The 13,757-nt window shown below is 44.2% G+C and overlaps 1 protein-coding gene and 1 long non-coding RNA gene across 2 annotated transcripts in view; both read right to left on the reverse strand.

Moving 5' to 3' along the window:
- Positions 1-13,757, reverse strand: part of tmprss4a (transmembrane serine protease 4a) — a 56,999-nt gene that overhangs the window by 27,999 nt on the left and 15,243 nt on the right. The window contains exons 2-6 of the mRNA XM_061878579.1: positions 11,700-11,751; positions 11,442-11,585; positions 5,613-5,765; positions 484-610; positions 286-405 (exon numbers count right to left, since the gene is read on the reverse strand). Coding sequence (XP_061734563.1) covers positions 286-405; positions 484-610; positions 5,613-5,765; positions 11,442-11,585; positions 11,700-11,751 — 596 coding nt within the window. The remainder of the gene's footprint in view (positions 1-285; positions 406-483; positions 611-5,612; positions 5,766-11,441; positions 11,586-11,699; positions 11,752-13,757) is intronic.
- Positions 8,365-10,813, reverse strand: LOC133537344 (uncharacterized). Its single transcript, XR_009802666.1, has 2 exons — positions 10,120-10,813; positions 8,365-9,736 (listed from the first exon to the last, which is right to left on the reverse strand). It is a non-coding gene; the product is annotated as an uncharacterized LOC133537344 (long non-coding RNA).

Genomic DNA, 13,757 nt, shown 5'->3' on the forward strand with positions numbered 1-13,757 from the left:
ATACCAAAAAGTTCTATTTTGGTTTCATCTGACCACATGACATTCTCCCAATCCTCTGCTGTATCATCCATGTATCCATTTTGGTATAAACTCAACTCGTCATGTTTGGAGGAAGAAGAATACCGAGTTGCATCCCAAGAACACCACACCTACTGTGAAGCATGGGGGGATCATATGTATCCCTTCCCTACCGTATAACTCCTTTACATTGTCTTCTACTATCAATTCCTCTATGTTCACCAAAGCTTTTGTCCCTTTCAATTTTAGGACGCAGGTGTCACTCACCTGTCGACTGCAGCCTGATGAACAGGAGTGCTAGCCGCCGAAGACCTGAGTGCAGCGAACGGTCCAGATCTCAGCTCAGCTGATAACGTGTCGACGGGAACAGCAGTGCTACCAGGGTCACTGCCATCGAAGAAAGGACGCGGTCTTAAAGATCTTATGTGAGGTTCAGGGTTCAGTTTTCTGTCCCGGATCACTCACTCTGTGTAACCCAGCTGTTTGCAGGCCGTTTGTGTGTGCTGCTGGGTCCAGCCTTCGCTGCACAAGCTCCTCCACCCTGAGCTGGGATTGTACACTTGCAGGACACTCTGACGGGTCATGAGGCGCACTGAAATGACAATTATTGACGAGAGTGAGCGATTGGGGGGGGGGAAAAAACCCCAAAATCATTTCAAAGTTGTGAGGTGTGTCGCACCAAGTTCTGGGCCTCCATCCCACCCTAAGTAGACCCAAAGTCCCAGCCCCATTCACACATAATTGGTATACAGTGGGGCAAAAAAAGTATTTATTCAGCAAGATCTGAGACCCAGGATGGACCGCTCGCCTGTATCGGTTGGGGACATGTCTACGCTGCTGATCCGCTTGAGATGGTTTCCTGTGGACGGGACTCTCGCTGCTGTCTTGGATCCGCTTGAACTGAACTCTCGCGGCTGTGTTGGAGCCACTATGGATTGAACTTTCACAGTATCATGTTAGACCCGCTCCACATCCATTGCTTTCGGTCCCCTAGAGAGGGGGGGTTGCCCACATCTGAGGTCCTCTCCAAGGTTTCTCATAGTCAGCATTGTCACTGGCGTCCCACTGGATGTGAATTCTCTCTGCCCACTGGGTGTGAGTTTTCCTTGCCCTTTTGTGGGTTCTTCCGAGGATGTTGTAGTCGTAATGATTTGTGCAGTCCTTTGAGACTTTTGTGATTTGGGGCTATATAAATAAACATTGATTGATTGATTGATCTCCCACTTAAAATAATGACAGAGGTCTGTAATGTTCATCATAGGTACACTTCAACTGTGAGAGACAGAATGTGGAAAAAAAATCCAGGAATTCACATTGTAGGAATTTTAAAGAATTTATTTGTAAATTATGGTGGAAAATAAGTATTTGGTCAACCATTCACTGATGGAAGGAGGTTTTGGCTCAAAATCTCCCGATACATGGCCCCATTCATTCTTTCCTTAACACAGATCAATCGTCCTGTCCCCTTAGCAGAAAAACAGCCCCAAAGCATGATGTTTCCACCCCCATGCTTCACAGTAGGTGTGGTGTTCTTGGGATGCAACTCAGTATTCTTCTTCCTCCAAACACGACGAGTTGAGTTTATACCAAAAAGTTCTATTTTGGTTTCATCTGACCACATGACATTCTCCCAATCCTCTGCTGTATCATCCATGTATCCATTTTGGTATAAACTCAACTCGTCGTGTTTGGAGGAAGAAGAATACTGAGTTGCATCCCAAGAACACCATACCTACTGTGAGGCATGGGGGTGGAAACATCATGCTTTGGGGCTGTTTTTCTGCTAAGGGGACAGGACGATTGATCCGTGTTAAGGAAAGAATGAATGGGGCCATGTATCGTGAGATTTTGAGCCAAAACCTCCTTCCATCAGTGAGAGCTTTGAATGGTTGACCAAATACTTATTTTCCACCATAATTTACAAATAAATTCTTTAAAATTCCTACAATGGGAATTCCTGGATTTTTTTTTCACATTTTGTCTCTCACAGTTGAAGTGTACCTATGATGAAAATTACAGACCTCTGTCATCATTTTAAGTGGGAGAACTTGCACAATCGCTGGCTGACTAAATACTGTACATAGTAGAAAGTGGAGGTTGTAATCTGACATGTTGGTACACTCTGACAGCCAATTTAGATGCAAAAAAGACTTGAACACCACAAAAAGATGCTTGGTTCAACTCGTCTTGTTTAGTGAAATGTTCGGATGTAGGTTTGCTGCTCTCCAGGAGGGACGAACCATTTTGTATTTGTGTGAGGGGTATTGGTAGACAGCCCTAAATAATTGAATGTGTATTAATATTTAAAAAGTGCAAAAATATATATATATTTTTTTTAGGGGTTGGTGCGTCTGCCTCACAATACCAAGTTCCTGCAGTCCTGGGTTCAAATCCAGGCTCGGGATCTTTCTGTGTGGAGTTTGCATGTTCTCCCCATGACTGCGTGGGTTCCCTCCGGGTACTCCGGCTTCCTCCCACTTCCAAAGACATGCACCTGGGGATAGGTTGATTGGCAACACTAAATTGGCCCTAGTGTGTGAATGTTGTCTGTCTATCTGTGTTGGCCCTGCGATGAGGTGGCGACTTGTCCAGGGTGTACACCGCCTTCCGCCCGATTGTAGCTGAGATAGGCGCGGATGGATTCAATTATTAATAATGAATGACCTGGGGGTAAAAGTGTCCCACCGTCTTTCAAATATAATCAAGGGTCTTTGAACTCACCACAGTTATAAGTAGAGATGTCCGATAATATAGGGCTGCCGAAATTATCGGCCGATAAATGCTTTAAAATGTAATATCGGAAATTATTGGTTTCAAAAAGCAAAATTCATGACTTTTTAAAACGCCGTTGAGCGGATGTAAGGAGAAGTACAGAGCGCCAATAAACCTTAAAGGCACCGCCTTTGCGTGCCGACCCAATCTCATAACATCTACGTCTTTTCACACACACAAGTGAATGCAATGCATACTTGGTCAACTAAGGGTGGCCGTATAAACAACTTTAACACTGCTACAAATATGCGCCACACTGTGAACCCACACCAAACAAGAATGACAAACACATTTCGGAAGAACATCCGCACCGTAACAGAACAAATACCCACAACCCTTGCAGAACTTACTCTCCCGGGACGCTACAATATGCACCCCCTAACCCCCCACCTCAACCTCTTCATGCTCTCTCAGGAAGAGCATGTCCCAAATTCCAAGCTGCTGTTTTGAGGCATGTTAAAAAAAAATTATGCAGTTTGCGACTTCAATAATAAATATGGCAGTGCCATGTTGGTACTTTTTTCCATAACTTGAGTTGATTTATTTTGAAAAGCCTTGTTACGTTGTTTAAGGCAACCAGCGGGGCATCACAACAAAATTTGGCATCCTAATGTGTTCATTCCACGACCGTAAACATCGGTATCGGTTGTTATCGGAATCGGTAATTAAGAGTTGGACAATATCGGAATATCGGATATCGGCAAAGAAGCCATTATCGGACATCTCTAGCTATAAGCCAATGAGATGCGAAAGTGAAACCAGGTGGAACAAACTATTTTTTGCATTTTTGCTAGTGTTTGTAAGTAGTCTTGTTAGATACATCCATTTTATTGTGATTCTAAATAACAGAATTCAGTTTAAAACACCAACTGAAACCCACACAAAATGCGCACATAAAAACCAACAACCACTAAAAAATAAAAGTCCATTCATACACAGTAAAATGTCACAGTCAGGGCGCATTCCAATGCGTCATCTGTGCCTCATGACGAGCGCAACGCGGGCCACGCCCACACGCGCTCTCTCAGCTGACAGCACGCTCGAACACGGCCCTGCTGGCGCTGAGAGCAGCACGCCCACGCAGCTACAAGCCTGCAGGCGATTGCCTTTCCACACACCTGGAATTAATGAGGGCGAGCTGCTTAAAAGACCAGTGGACCCAGGGATCCTGCCGGGAACTTAGTTCTCATATGGTAGACCGTAAGTGAAGCTTGATGCTCTATTTTTGTTTCCCCTCCATGGCTTGATGTGTCCTTTGTCTTTTCCCGTGTTTCAGCAGTGTTTTCCTTCCGTTGCCCTGGTTTTCGACTGCCTCCCTCGTTCCTCGACTCCTCGCTCGCTCCTGGACTCTGATGCCTCTCTCTCGCCCCTGATCCTGCCTGCCCCAGGAACTCCCTCGTTCCTTCGCTCTCATCAACACTTTGGTAACACACACTTCAACTAATCTACACACATAGTCACACGCATACACTCTTTGATTTTGTCACACTCCATTATATAGTTAAAGGGGAACATTATCACCAAACCTATGTAAGCGTCAATATATACCTTGATGTTGCAGAAAAAAGACCATGTATTTTTTTAACTGATTTCCGAACTCTAAATGGGTGAATTTTGGCAAATTAAACGCCTTTCTGTTTATCGGTCTTTTAGCGATGACGTCAGAACGTGACGTCACCGAGGTAACACACCCGCCATTTTCATTTCATTACAAACACCGGGTCTCAGCTCTGTTATTTTCCGTTTTTTCGACTATTTTTTGGAACCTTGGAGATATCACGTCTCGTCGGTGTGTTGTCGGAGGGTGTAACAACACTAACAGGGAGGGATTCAAGTTGCACCACTGGCAAGAAATCTGCCGCCAGACCCCCATTGAATTTGCCAGAGTGTCTGCACATTTGACCGGCGATGCTAAGACAGACATGGCACAGAGATGTATGGATAACCTGCAGATGCATTTGCAACGATTAAGTCAACGAAATCACAAAGGTGAGTTTTGTTGATGTTATTGACTTATGTGCTAATCAGACATATTTGGTCGCAGCATGACTGCCAGCTAATCGATGCTAACATGCTATGCTGATCGATGCTAACATGCTATTTACGCTCGCTGTATGTACATTTGAAACTAGATACCCACATTTAATGCAAAACAAACACTTACCAATCGACGGATTTAAGTTGCTCCAGTGTCACAAGATGCGAAAGTCCTGATCGTTTGGTCCGCACATTTTACCGGCGATGCTAACATGGCAGCCACGCTATGGGCCACTTCATTAGGTACGCCGAACAGCGTCAATAGCTTCAATTTCTTCTTCAATTTCGTTTTCGCTATCCGCCTCCATACTCCGACCATCTGTTTCAATACATGCGTAACCTGTTGAATCGCTTAAGCCGCTGAAATCCCAGTCTGAATCCGAGCTAATGTCGCTATATCTTGCTGTGGTAACCGCCATGTTGTTTGTATTGGCAGCCCTGTATGACGTCACAGGGAAATGGACAGACGCATCGCAAATAGGGAAAATCAAGAACTTTAAAGCTTTTTTTTAGGGATATTCCGGGAGGTGTAAAATTTTGCCAAAAACTTCGACAAATAAAACAAGCCACTGGGAACTGATTTTTATTGTTTTTAACCCTTTTGAAATTGTGATAATGTTCCCCTTTAAGTAGTAATATTTGTTATTATTATATATACATTGGCTATATACATAATACATTTATGAACATTACCTCCCTCTGTGTCTGTTGCCGTCACTTCCCCTTAGTAAACACAACATAAAATATACCTAAAAATACGCCCCCCGGGCCCAGCTAAAACTTACCTGGAAATGTTGTGTTGACTGTGATGCTCGATAAACAGGTTTTTTCATCTTCTCCCCCTGTGCAGTCGTCCGTTCCATCGCAGGCTTTATCTAATGAGATGAACTTAAAGGACTTGGTGCAGAAGAAGTACTTGCTGTCAATCAGCTGCTTAACTGCAAGAAGAAGGAGAGATACATTAGGAGGACTCAACCATGCGCGGCTCCATGAACTCGACCATCTATTCCCAGAGGCTTGTTTTTTTAATGCACTCTTAACTCGTAAATAAAAGTCTGCTTACAATGGAGCCAATGGGAAGTCCTCTATTTCCCCCATAAACATCCAAAAAGCGCCAACAGTACACAATTTACATTTCGTGACTTTAATATTAACCAAGTATTAGTGATATTGTTACTAAAAGCGCTTACGCAGATAAACAATTTATAGCAACGCCATGATCACTAACCGTGTGCCAATGTTTACATCATCGAGTGGTCTGCTGCTTCCTCGCTTACCTGCTCGTAGAAGTTTATCGTACATCATAAATTATGCCTCTCACCTACAGTGGGGCATAAAAGTATTTAGTCAGCCACCGATTGTGCAAGTTCTCCCACTTCAAATGATGACAGAGGTCTGTAATTTTCATCATGGGTACACTTCAACTGTGAGAGACAGAATGTGAAAAAAAAATCCATGGATTCACATTGTAGGAATTTTAAAGAGTTTATTTGTAAATTATGGTGGAAAATAAGTATTTGGTCAACCATTCAAAGCTCTCACTGATGGAAGGAGGTTTTGGCTCCAAATCTCACGATACATGGCCCCATTCATTCTTTCCTTAACACGGATCAATCGTCCTGTCTCCTTAGCAGAAAAAACAGCCCCAAAGCATGATGTTTCCACCCCCATGCTTCACAGTAGGTATGGTGTTCTTGGGATGCAACTCAGTATTCTTCTTTCTCCAAACACGACCAGTTGAGTTTATAGCAAAATGGATACATGGATGATACAGCAGAGGATTGGGAGAATGTCATGTGGTCAGATGAAACCAAAATAGAACTTTTTGGTATAAACTCAACTGGTTACGAGGGGAGGAGTATATTTACATCTATAATTCACCAAGTCAAGTATTTCATTTCAGTGAATTCTAGCTATATATATATATATATATATATATATATATATATACAAGAGAAATACTTGAATTTCAGTGTTCATTTATTTACACATAACACTCATCTACTCATTGTTGAGTTAAGGGTTGAATTGTCCATCCTTGTTCTATTCTCTGTCACTATTTTTCTAACCATGCTGAACACCCTCTCTGATGATGCAATGCTGTGTGGTACGCACAAAAGTGCTTTCATCAAATGCACTAAAGTCTGGAATCTTCCATCTTTCCCTAGCATGGCCCCAAACCGGTCAATCTTTGCTTCCTGAAGAAGCCGTAGATGTTATTGTCGCATATGCACGTACAGTAGATGGCAGTATTGTCCCGTTTAAGAGTGTCACAACATTGCTGTTTACGGCAGACGAACCGCTTTGCGGTAGACGAAAACGGGACTGCTGTTGTTGTGTGTTGTTACCGCGCTGGGAGGACGTTAATGAAACTGCCTAACAATAAACCCACATAAGAAACCAAGAACTCGCCCTCGGTCATTCTACAGTTATAACGTCATTGGGCAGGCACGCTGTTTATATTGTGGGAAAGCGGACGTGAAAACAGGCTGTCCTCACTCAGGTCCGCATGGAGCTGGAGGGGGCAGAGATGAAGTAGTCTTGTGATTTTTCCCACACCTACATATATATATATATATTTATTGTATACATATATATATATATATATATATATATATATATATATATATATATATATATATATATATATATATATGTATATATATATATATATATGTATATATAATATATATATATATATATGTATATATAATATATATGTATATATATATATATATATATATATATATATATATAAATAAGAGAAAAAAATGAATTTCAGTGTTTATTTATTTACACATAACACTCATCTACTCATTGTTGAGTTAAGGGTTGAATTGTCCATCCTTGTTCTATTCTCTGTCACTATTTTTCCAACCATGCTGAACACCCTCTCTGATGATGCAATGCTGTATGGCACGCACAAAAGTGGTTTTATCAAATGCACTAAAGTCTGGAATCTTCCATCTCTCCCTAGCATGGCCCAAAATCGGTCAATCTTTGCTTCCTGAAGAAGCCGTAGATGTTATTGTCGCATATGCACGTACAGTAGGTGGCAGTATTGTCCCGTTTAAGAGTGTCACAACATTGCTGTTTACGGCAGACGAACCGCTTTGCGGTAGACGAAAACGGGACTGCTGTTGTTGTGTGTTGTTACCGCGCTGGGAGGACGTTAATGAAACTGCCTAACAATAAACCCACATAAGAAACCAAGAACTCGCCCTCGGTCATTCTACAGTTATAACGTCATTGGGCAGGCACGCTGTTTATAATGTGGGAAAGCGGACGTGAAAACAGGGTGTCCTCACTCAGGTCCGCATGGAGCTGGAGGGGGCGGAGATGAAGTAGTCTTGTGATTTTTCCCACACCTACATATATATATATATTTATTGTATACATATATATATATATATATATATGTATATATATATATATATATATATATATATATATATATATATATATGTATACATATATATATATATATATATATATATATATATATATATATATATATATATAAATAAGAGAAAAAAATGAATTTCAGTGTTTATTTATTTACACATAACACTCATCTACTCATTGTTGAGTTAAGGGTTGAATTGTCCATCCTTGTTCTATTCTCTGTCACTATTTTTCTAACCATGCTGAACACCCTCTCTGATGATGCAATGCTGTGTGGCACGCACAAAAGTGCTTTCATCAAATGCACTAAAGTCTGGAATCTTCCATCTCTCCCTAGCATGGCCCCAAACCGGTCAATCTTTGCTTCCTGAAGAAGCCGTAGATGTTATTGTCGCATATGCACGTACAGTAGATGGCAGTATTGTCCCGTTTAAGAGTGTCACAACATTGCTGTTTACGGCAGACGAACCGCTTTGCGGTAGACGAAAACGGGACTGCTGTTGTTGTGTGTTGTTACCGCGCTGGGAGGACGTTAATGAAACTGCCTAACAATAAACCCACATAAGAAACCAAGAACTCGCCCTCGGTCATTCTACAGTTATAACGTCATTGGGCAGGCACGCTGTTTATAATGTGGGAAAGCGGACGTGAAAACAGGTTGTACTCACTCAGGTCCGCATGGAGCTGGAGGGGGCGTGGCCTCCAGCTCCGGCTGAATTTCGTGAGTCTCCCGGAAAATTCGGGAGGGTTGGCAAGTATGTCTAAAGAGTTGCAATATTGTTGCATTCATCTGGTCTTTGTTGACAGAATCCTCACTTCTCTGTGGCACAAATGACGGAAAGGGAAGAAGCAAGAACATAACATGCTGGATATTCTCCATTGTTGTCCTGTGTTTATTGCACCATGTTCCTCTTATTGGCGTGCTGCACCAGCCCGATGCCACAATATTTATATAACCGTCGCCATCTGTCGTACACACCCCACGGTGATAAGGCCATCCAAGTATGAGCTGTACCACATTGTGGACATTTAGCTGAAGATAGAATGTTTTATCTATGTTTTTACATATTTATGTATGTTCTCATCGGGCTATTGCTAACCTTGTCAGCATGATGCTAGCGCTAAATCGTGTTTGGGAAACCCCAGCTTGCTCAAGGGCAGCCAGACAAAGTGTGTAAATATAACCACCGCACTTTTTAGTCCGTAAATATAACCACCGCACTCTCATCTGACTTCTTTTCGCCTTATTAGTCTGATTTGGCATTTACACGGTCAACAGCAAAAGCACACTACTATTGACTTACTATTGCATCATAACTATTAGCTGTTGGTAACGACGATTATTTTATTTTGTTTATGTGTATTATTTACCCACTAAATCTGAACTATTATTAGCATTGTGGTCAACAACTCCACTGTAGTGCTGCCGCATGTTGAAAGGTAATCACAGACTGTGTTGAAGTCCAGAATCTGTTTGGTTAAAAGTAGGGCTGGGCGATATGACCTTGTAAAATCCATCCATCCATCCATTTCCTACCGCTTATTCCCTTTCGGGGTCGCGGGGGGCGCTGGCGCCTATCTCAGCTACAATCGGGCGGAAGGCGGGGTACACCCTGGACAAGTCGCCACCTCATCGCAGGGCCAACACAGATAGACGGACAACATTCACACACTAGGGCCAATTTTAGTGTTGCCAATCAACCTATCCCCAGGTGCATGTCTTTGGAAGTGGGAGGAAGCCGGAGTACCCGGAGGGAACCCACGCACTCACGGGGAGAACATGCAAACTCCACACAGAAAGATCCCGAGCCTGGATTTGAACCCAGGACTGCAGGACCTTCGTATTGTGAGGCAGACGCACTAACCCCTCTGCCACCGTGAAGCCACCTTGTAAAATATCGTGATATTTTTAGGCCATATCGCGATACAGGATATATCCATCCATCTTATTCCGCTTATCCGAGGGCGGGTCGCGGGGGCAGCAGCCTAAGCAGGGAAGCCCAGACTTCCCTCTCCCCAGCCACTTAGTCTAACTCTTCCCGGGGAATCCCGAGGCGTTCCCAGGCCATAGTCTTCCCAACGTGTCCTGGATCTTCCCCGTGGCCTCCTACCGGTTGGACGTGCCCTAAACACCTCCTTAGAGCATACCTGCCAACCCTCCCGGATTTACTGGGAGATTCCCGAAATTCAGCGCCTCTCCCGAAAACCTCCCCTGGACAAATTTTCTCCCGAAAATCTCCCGCAATTCAAACGGAGCTGGATGCCACGCCCCCCCCCAACATTGAGTCAGACCTGGTGGGACGGCGTGGCGCAGTGGTAGAGTGGCCGTGCGCAACCCGAGGGTCCCTGGTTCAATCCCCACCTAGTACCAACCTCGTCACGTCCGTTGTGTCCTGAGCAAGACACTTCACCCTTGCTCCTGATGGGTGCTGGTTGGCGCCTTGCATGGCAGCTCCCTCCATCAGTGTGTGAATGTGTGTGTGAATGTGGAAGTAGTGTCAAAGCGCTTTAAATGATAAATGGGTTGTACTTGTATAGCGCTTTTCTACCTTCAAGGTACTCATAGCGCTTTGACACTACTTCCACATTTACCCATTCACACACATTCACACACTGATGGAGGGAGCTGCCATGCAAGGCGCCAACCAGCACCCATCAGGAGCAAGGGTGAAGTGTCTTGCTCAGGACACAACGGACGTGACGAGGTTGGTACTAGGTGGGATTTGAACCCGGGACCCTCGGGTCGCGCACGGCCACTCTCCCACTGCGCCACGCCGTCCCTAGTGCTGGTTGGCGCCTTGCATGGCAGCTCCCTCCATCAGTGTGTGAATGTGTGTGTAAATGTGGAAGTAGTGTCAAAGCGCTTTGAGTACCTTGAAGGTAGAAAAGCGCTATACAAGTACAACCCATTTATTTATTTATAGTTTATAGGGACGGCGTGGCGCAGTGGGAGAGTGGCCGTGCGCAACCCGAGGGTCCCTGGTTCAATCCCCACCCAGTACCAACTTCGTCACGTCCGTTGTGTCCTGAGCAAGACACTTCACCCTTGCTCCTGATGGGTGCTGGTTGGCACCTTGCATGGCAGCTCCCTCCATCAGTGTGTGAATGTGTGTGTGAATGTGGAAGTAGTGTCAAAGCGCTTTGAGTACCTTGAAGGTAGAAAAGCGCTATACAAGTACAACCCATTTATCATTTATCTTTCCACTCACTAAAGTAGGCAGCAGTGGCCAGTATTCCCAGCAGCACCACAACTGCCGCCACGGTCAGCAACACCTTCTTCCTCTTGGATGCCTTCTCTTTCATAGTCTTTGGGGCCGTCATGGGCCTTCTGTGGCGGCCTGGCCGTGGAACCACTGCAGGTTGAGTAAAAATGTGCAAAATTGAATATGCAATACTGCAGTTTTTTTTTTTTATAAATGCAGTATCCTCCTCATATTCCCACAGGGTACAGCCAATGAGTTGTTTACCTGTGTGTGTCGGGTTCAATGGACTCGTGCTTTCTTCAGCCTGCTGACCAGTCTATGGGCAGAATAACGACAAGGAGGTGAGCACACAAAAACCATTTCTTTGTAATTGCCATTTGCTGCCTTAACCATTTGGAACAGACAATGGGGTAATACATCATCAGAGACAACAATCTTAACGTCATCGGTCTCAGTGAAACCTGGCTTAAACCAAACGACTTTTTTGACCAACACGCCGGATTGTAGTCAGCTGGAGGCGTGTCTTAATGAAATTAAACAATGGATGTCCGCTAACTTTTTGCAACTCAACGCCAAAAAAACGGAAATGCTGATTATCGGTCCTGCTAGACACCGAACTCTATTTAATAATACAACTCTAACATTTGACAACCAAACAATTAAACAAGGCGACACGGTAAAGAATCTGGGTATTATCTTCGACCCAACTCTCTCCTTTGAGGCACACATTAAAAGCGTTACTAAAACGGCCTTCTTTCATCTCCGTAATATCGCTAAAATTCGCTCCATTCTGTCCACTAAAGACGCTGAGATCATTATCCATGCGTTTGTTACGTCTCGCCTCGACTACTGTAACGTATTATTTTCGGGTTTCCCCATGTCTAGCATTAAAAGATTACAGTTGGTACAAAATGCGGCTGCTAGACTTTTGACAAGAACAAAAAAGTTTGATCACATTACGCCTGTACTGGCTCACCTGCACTGGCTTCCTGTGCACTTAAGATGTGACTTTAAGGTTTTACTACTTACGTATAAAATACTACACGGTCTAGCTCCATCCTATCTTGCCGATTGTATTGTACCATATGTCCCGGCAAGAAATCTGCGTTCAAAGGACTCCGGCTTATTAGTGATTCCCAAAGCCCAAAAAAAGTCTGCGGGCTATAGAGCGTTTTCCGTTCGGGCTCCAGTACTCTGGAATGCCCTCCCGGTAACAGTTCGAGATGCCACCTCAGTAGAAGCATTTAAGTCTCACCTTAAAACTCATTTGTATACTCTAGCCTTTAAATAGACTCCCTTTTTAGACCAGTTGATCTGCTGTTTCTTTTCTTTTTCTTCTATGTCCCACTCTCCCTTGTGGAGGGGGTCCGGTCCGATCCGGTGGCCATGTACTGCTTGCCTGTGTATCGGCTGGGGACATCTCTGCGCTGCTGATCCGCCTCCGCTTGGGATGGTTTCCTGCTGGCTCCGCTGTGAACGGGACTCTCGCTGCTGAGTTGGACCCGCTTTGGACTGGACTCTCGCGACTGTGTTGGATCCATTGTGGATTGAACTTTCACAGTATCATGTTAGACCCGCTCGACATCCATTGCTTTCCTCCTCTCTAAGGTTCTCATAATCATTATTGTCACCGATGTCCCACTGGGTGTGAGTTTTCCTTGCCCTTATGTGGGCCTACCGAGGATGTCGTGGTGGTTTGTGCAGCCCTTTGAGACACTAGTGATTTAGGGCTATATAAGTAAACATTGATTGATTGATTGAAATATACAGTAGGTAGTGAACAAACTATCAGTAATAGTTAAGAGAAAAGAGAAGGCATAACATTAAGGCCAGTGTATCTTTTGGTCATTGAATTTTCTAGTTCCTGCGTGCTATTAGTGCATGGGTGTCAAACTCAAATTTGGCCCTCCCTGTAATTTCATTGGGCCCTTGAGGCAATGTCAAATTAACATTAGAGCTGGCCCACCGGTGTTATTACAGCGGTGGTTTCGCTCTACTACTCATACTTGTCAACCCTCCCAATTTTCCCAGGAGACTCCCGAAGTTCAGTGCCCCTCCCGAAAATCTCCCGGGGCAACCATTCTCCCAATTTCCACCCGGACACCAATATTGGTGCCTTAAAGGCACTGCCTTTAGCGCTCTCTGCAACCTGTGCTCACGTCTGCTTTTCCTCTATTCAAACAGCCAGTCACATAAAATATGCGGCTTTAGCGCACACACACACAAGTGAATGCAAGGCATACTTGATCGACAGCCATACAGGGCACACTGAGGGTGGCCGTATTAACAATGCCAACACTGTTACAAATATGCGCCACACTG

This window comes from Nerophis ophidion, linkage group LG18 (genome assembly GCF_033978795.1).
Source record: "Nerophis ophidion isolate RoL-2023_Sa linkage group LG18, RoL_Noph_v1.0, whole genome shotgun sequence".
In the NCBI taxonomy this organism is placed as follows: Eukaryota; Metazoa; Chordata; class Actinopteri; order Syngnathiformes; family Syngnathidae; genus Nerophis; species Nerophis ophidion.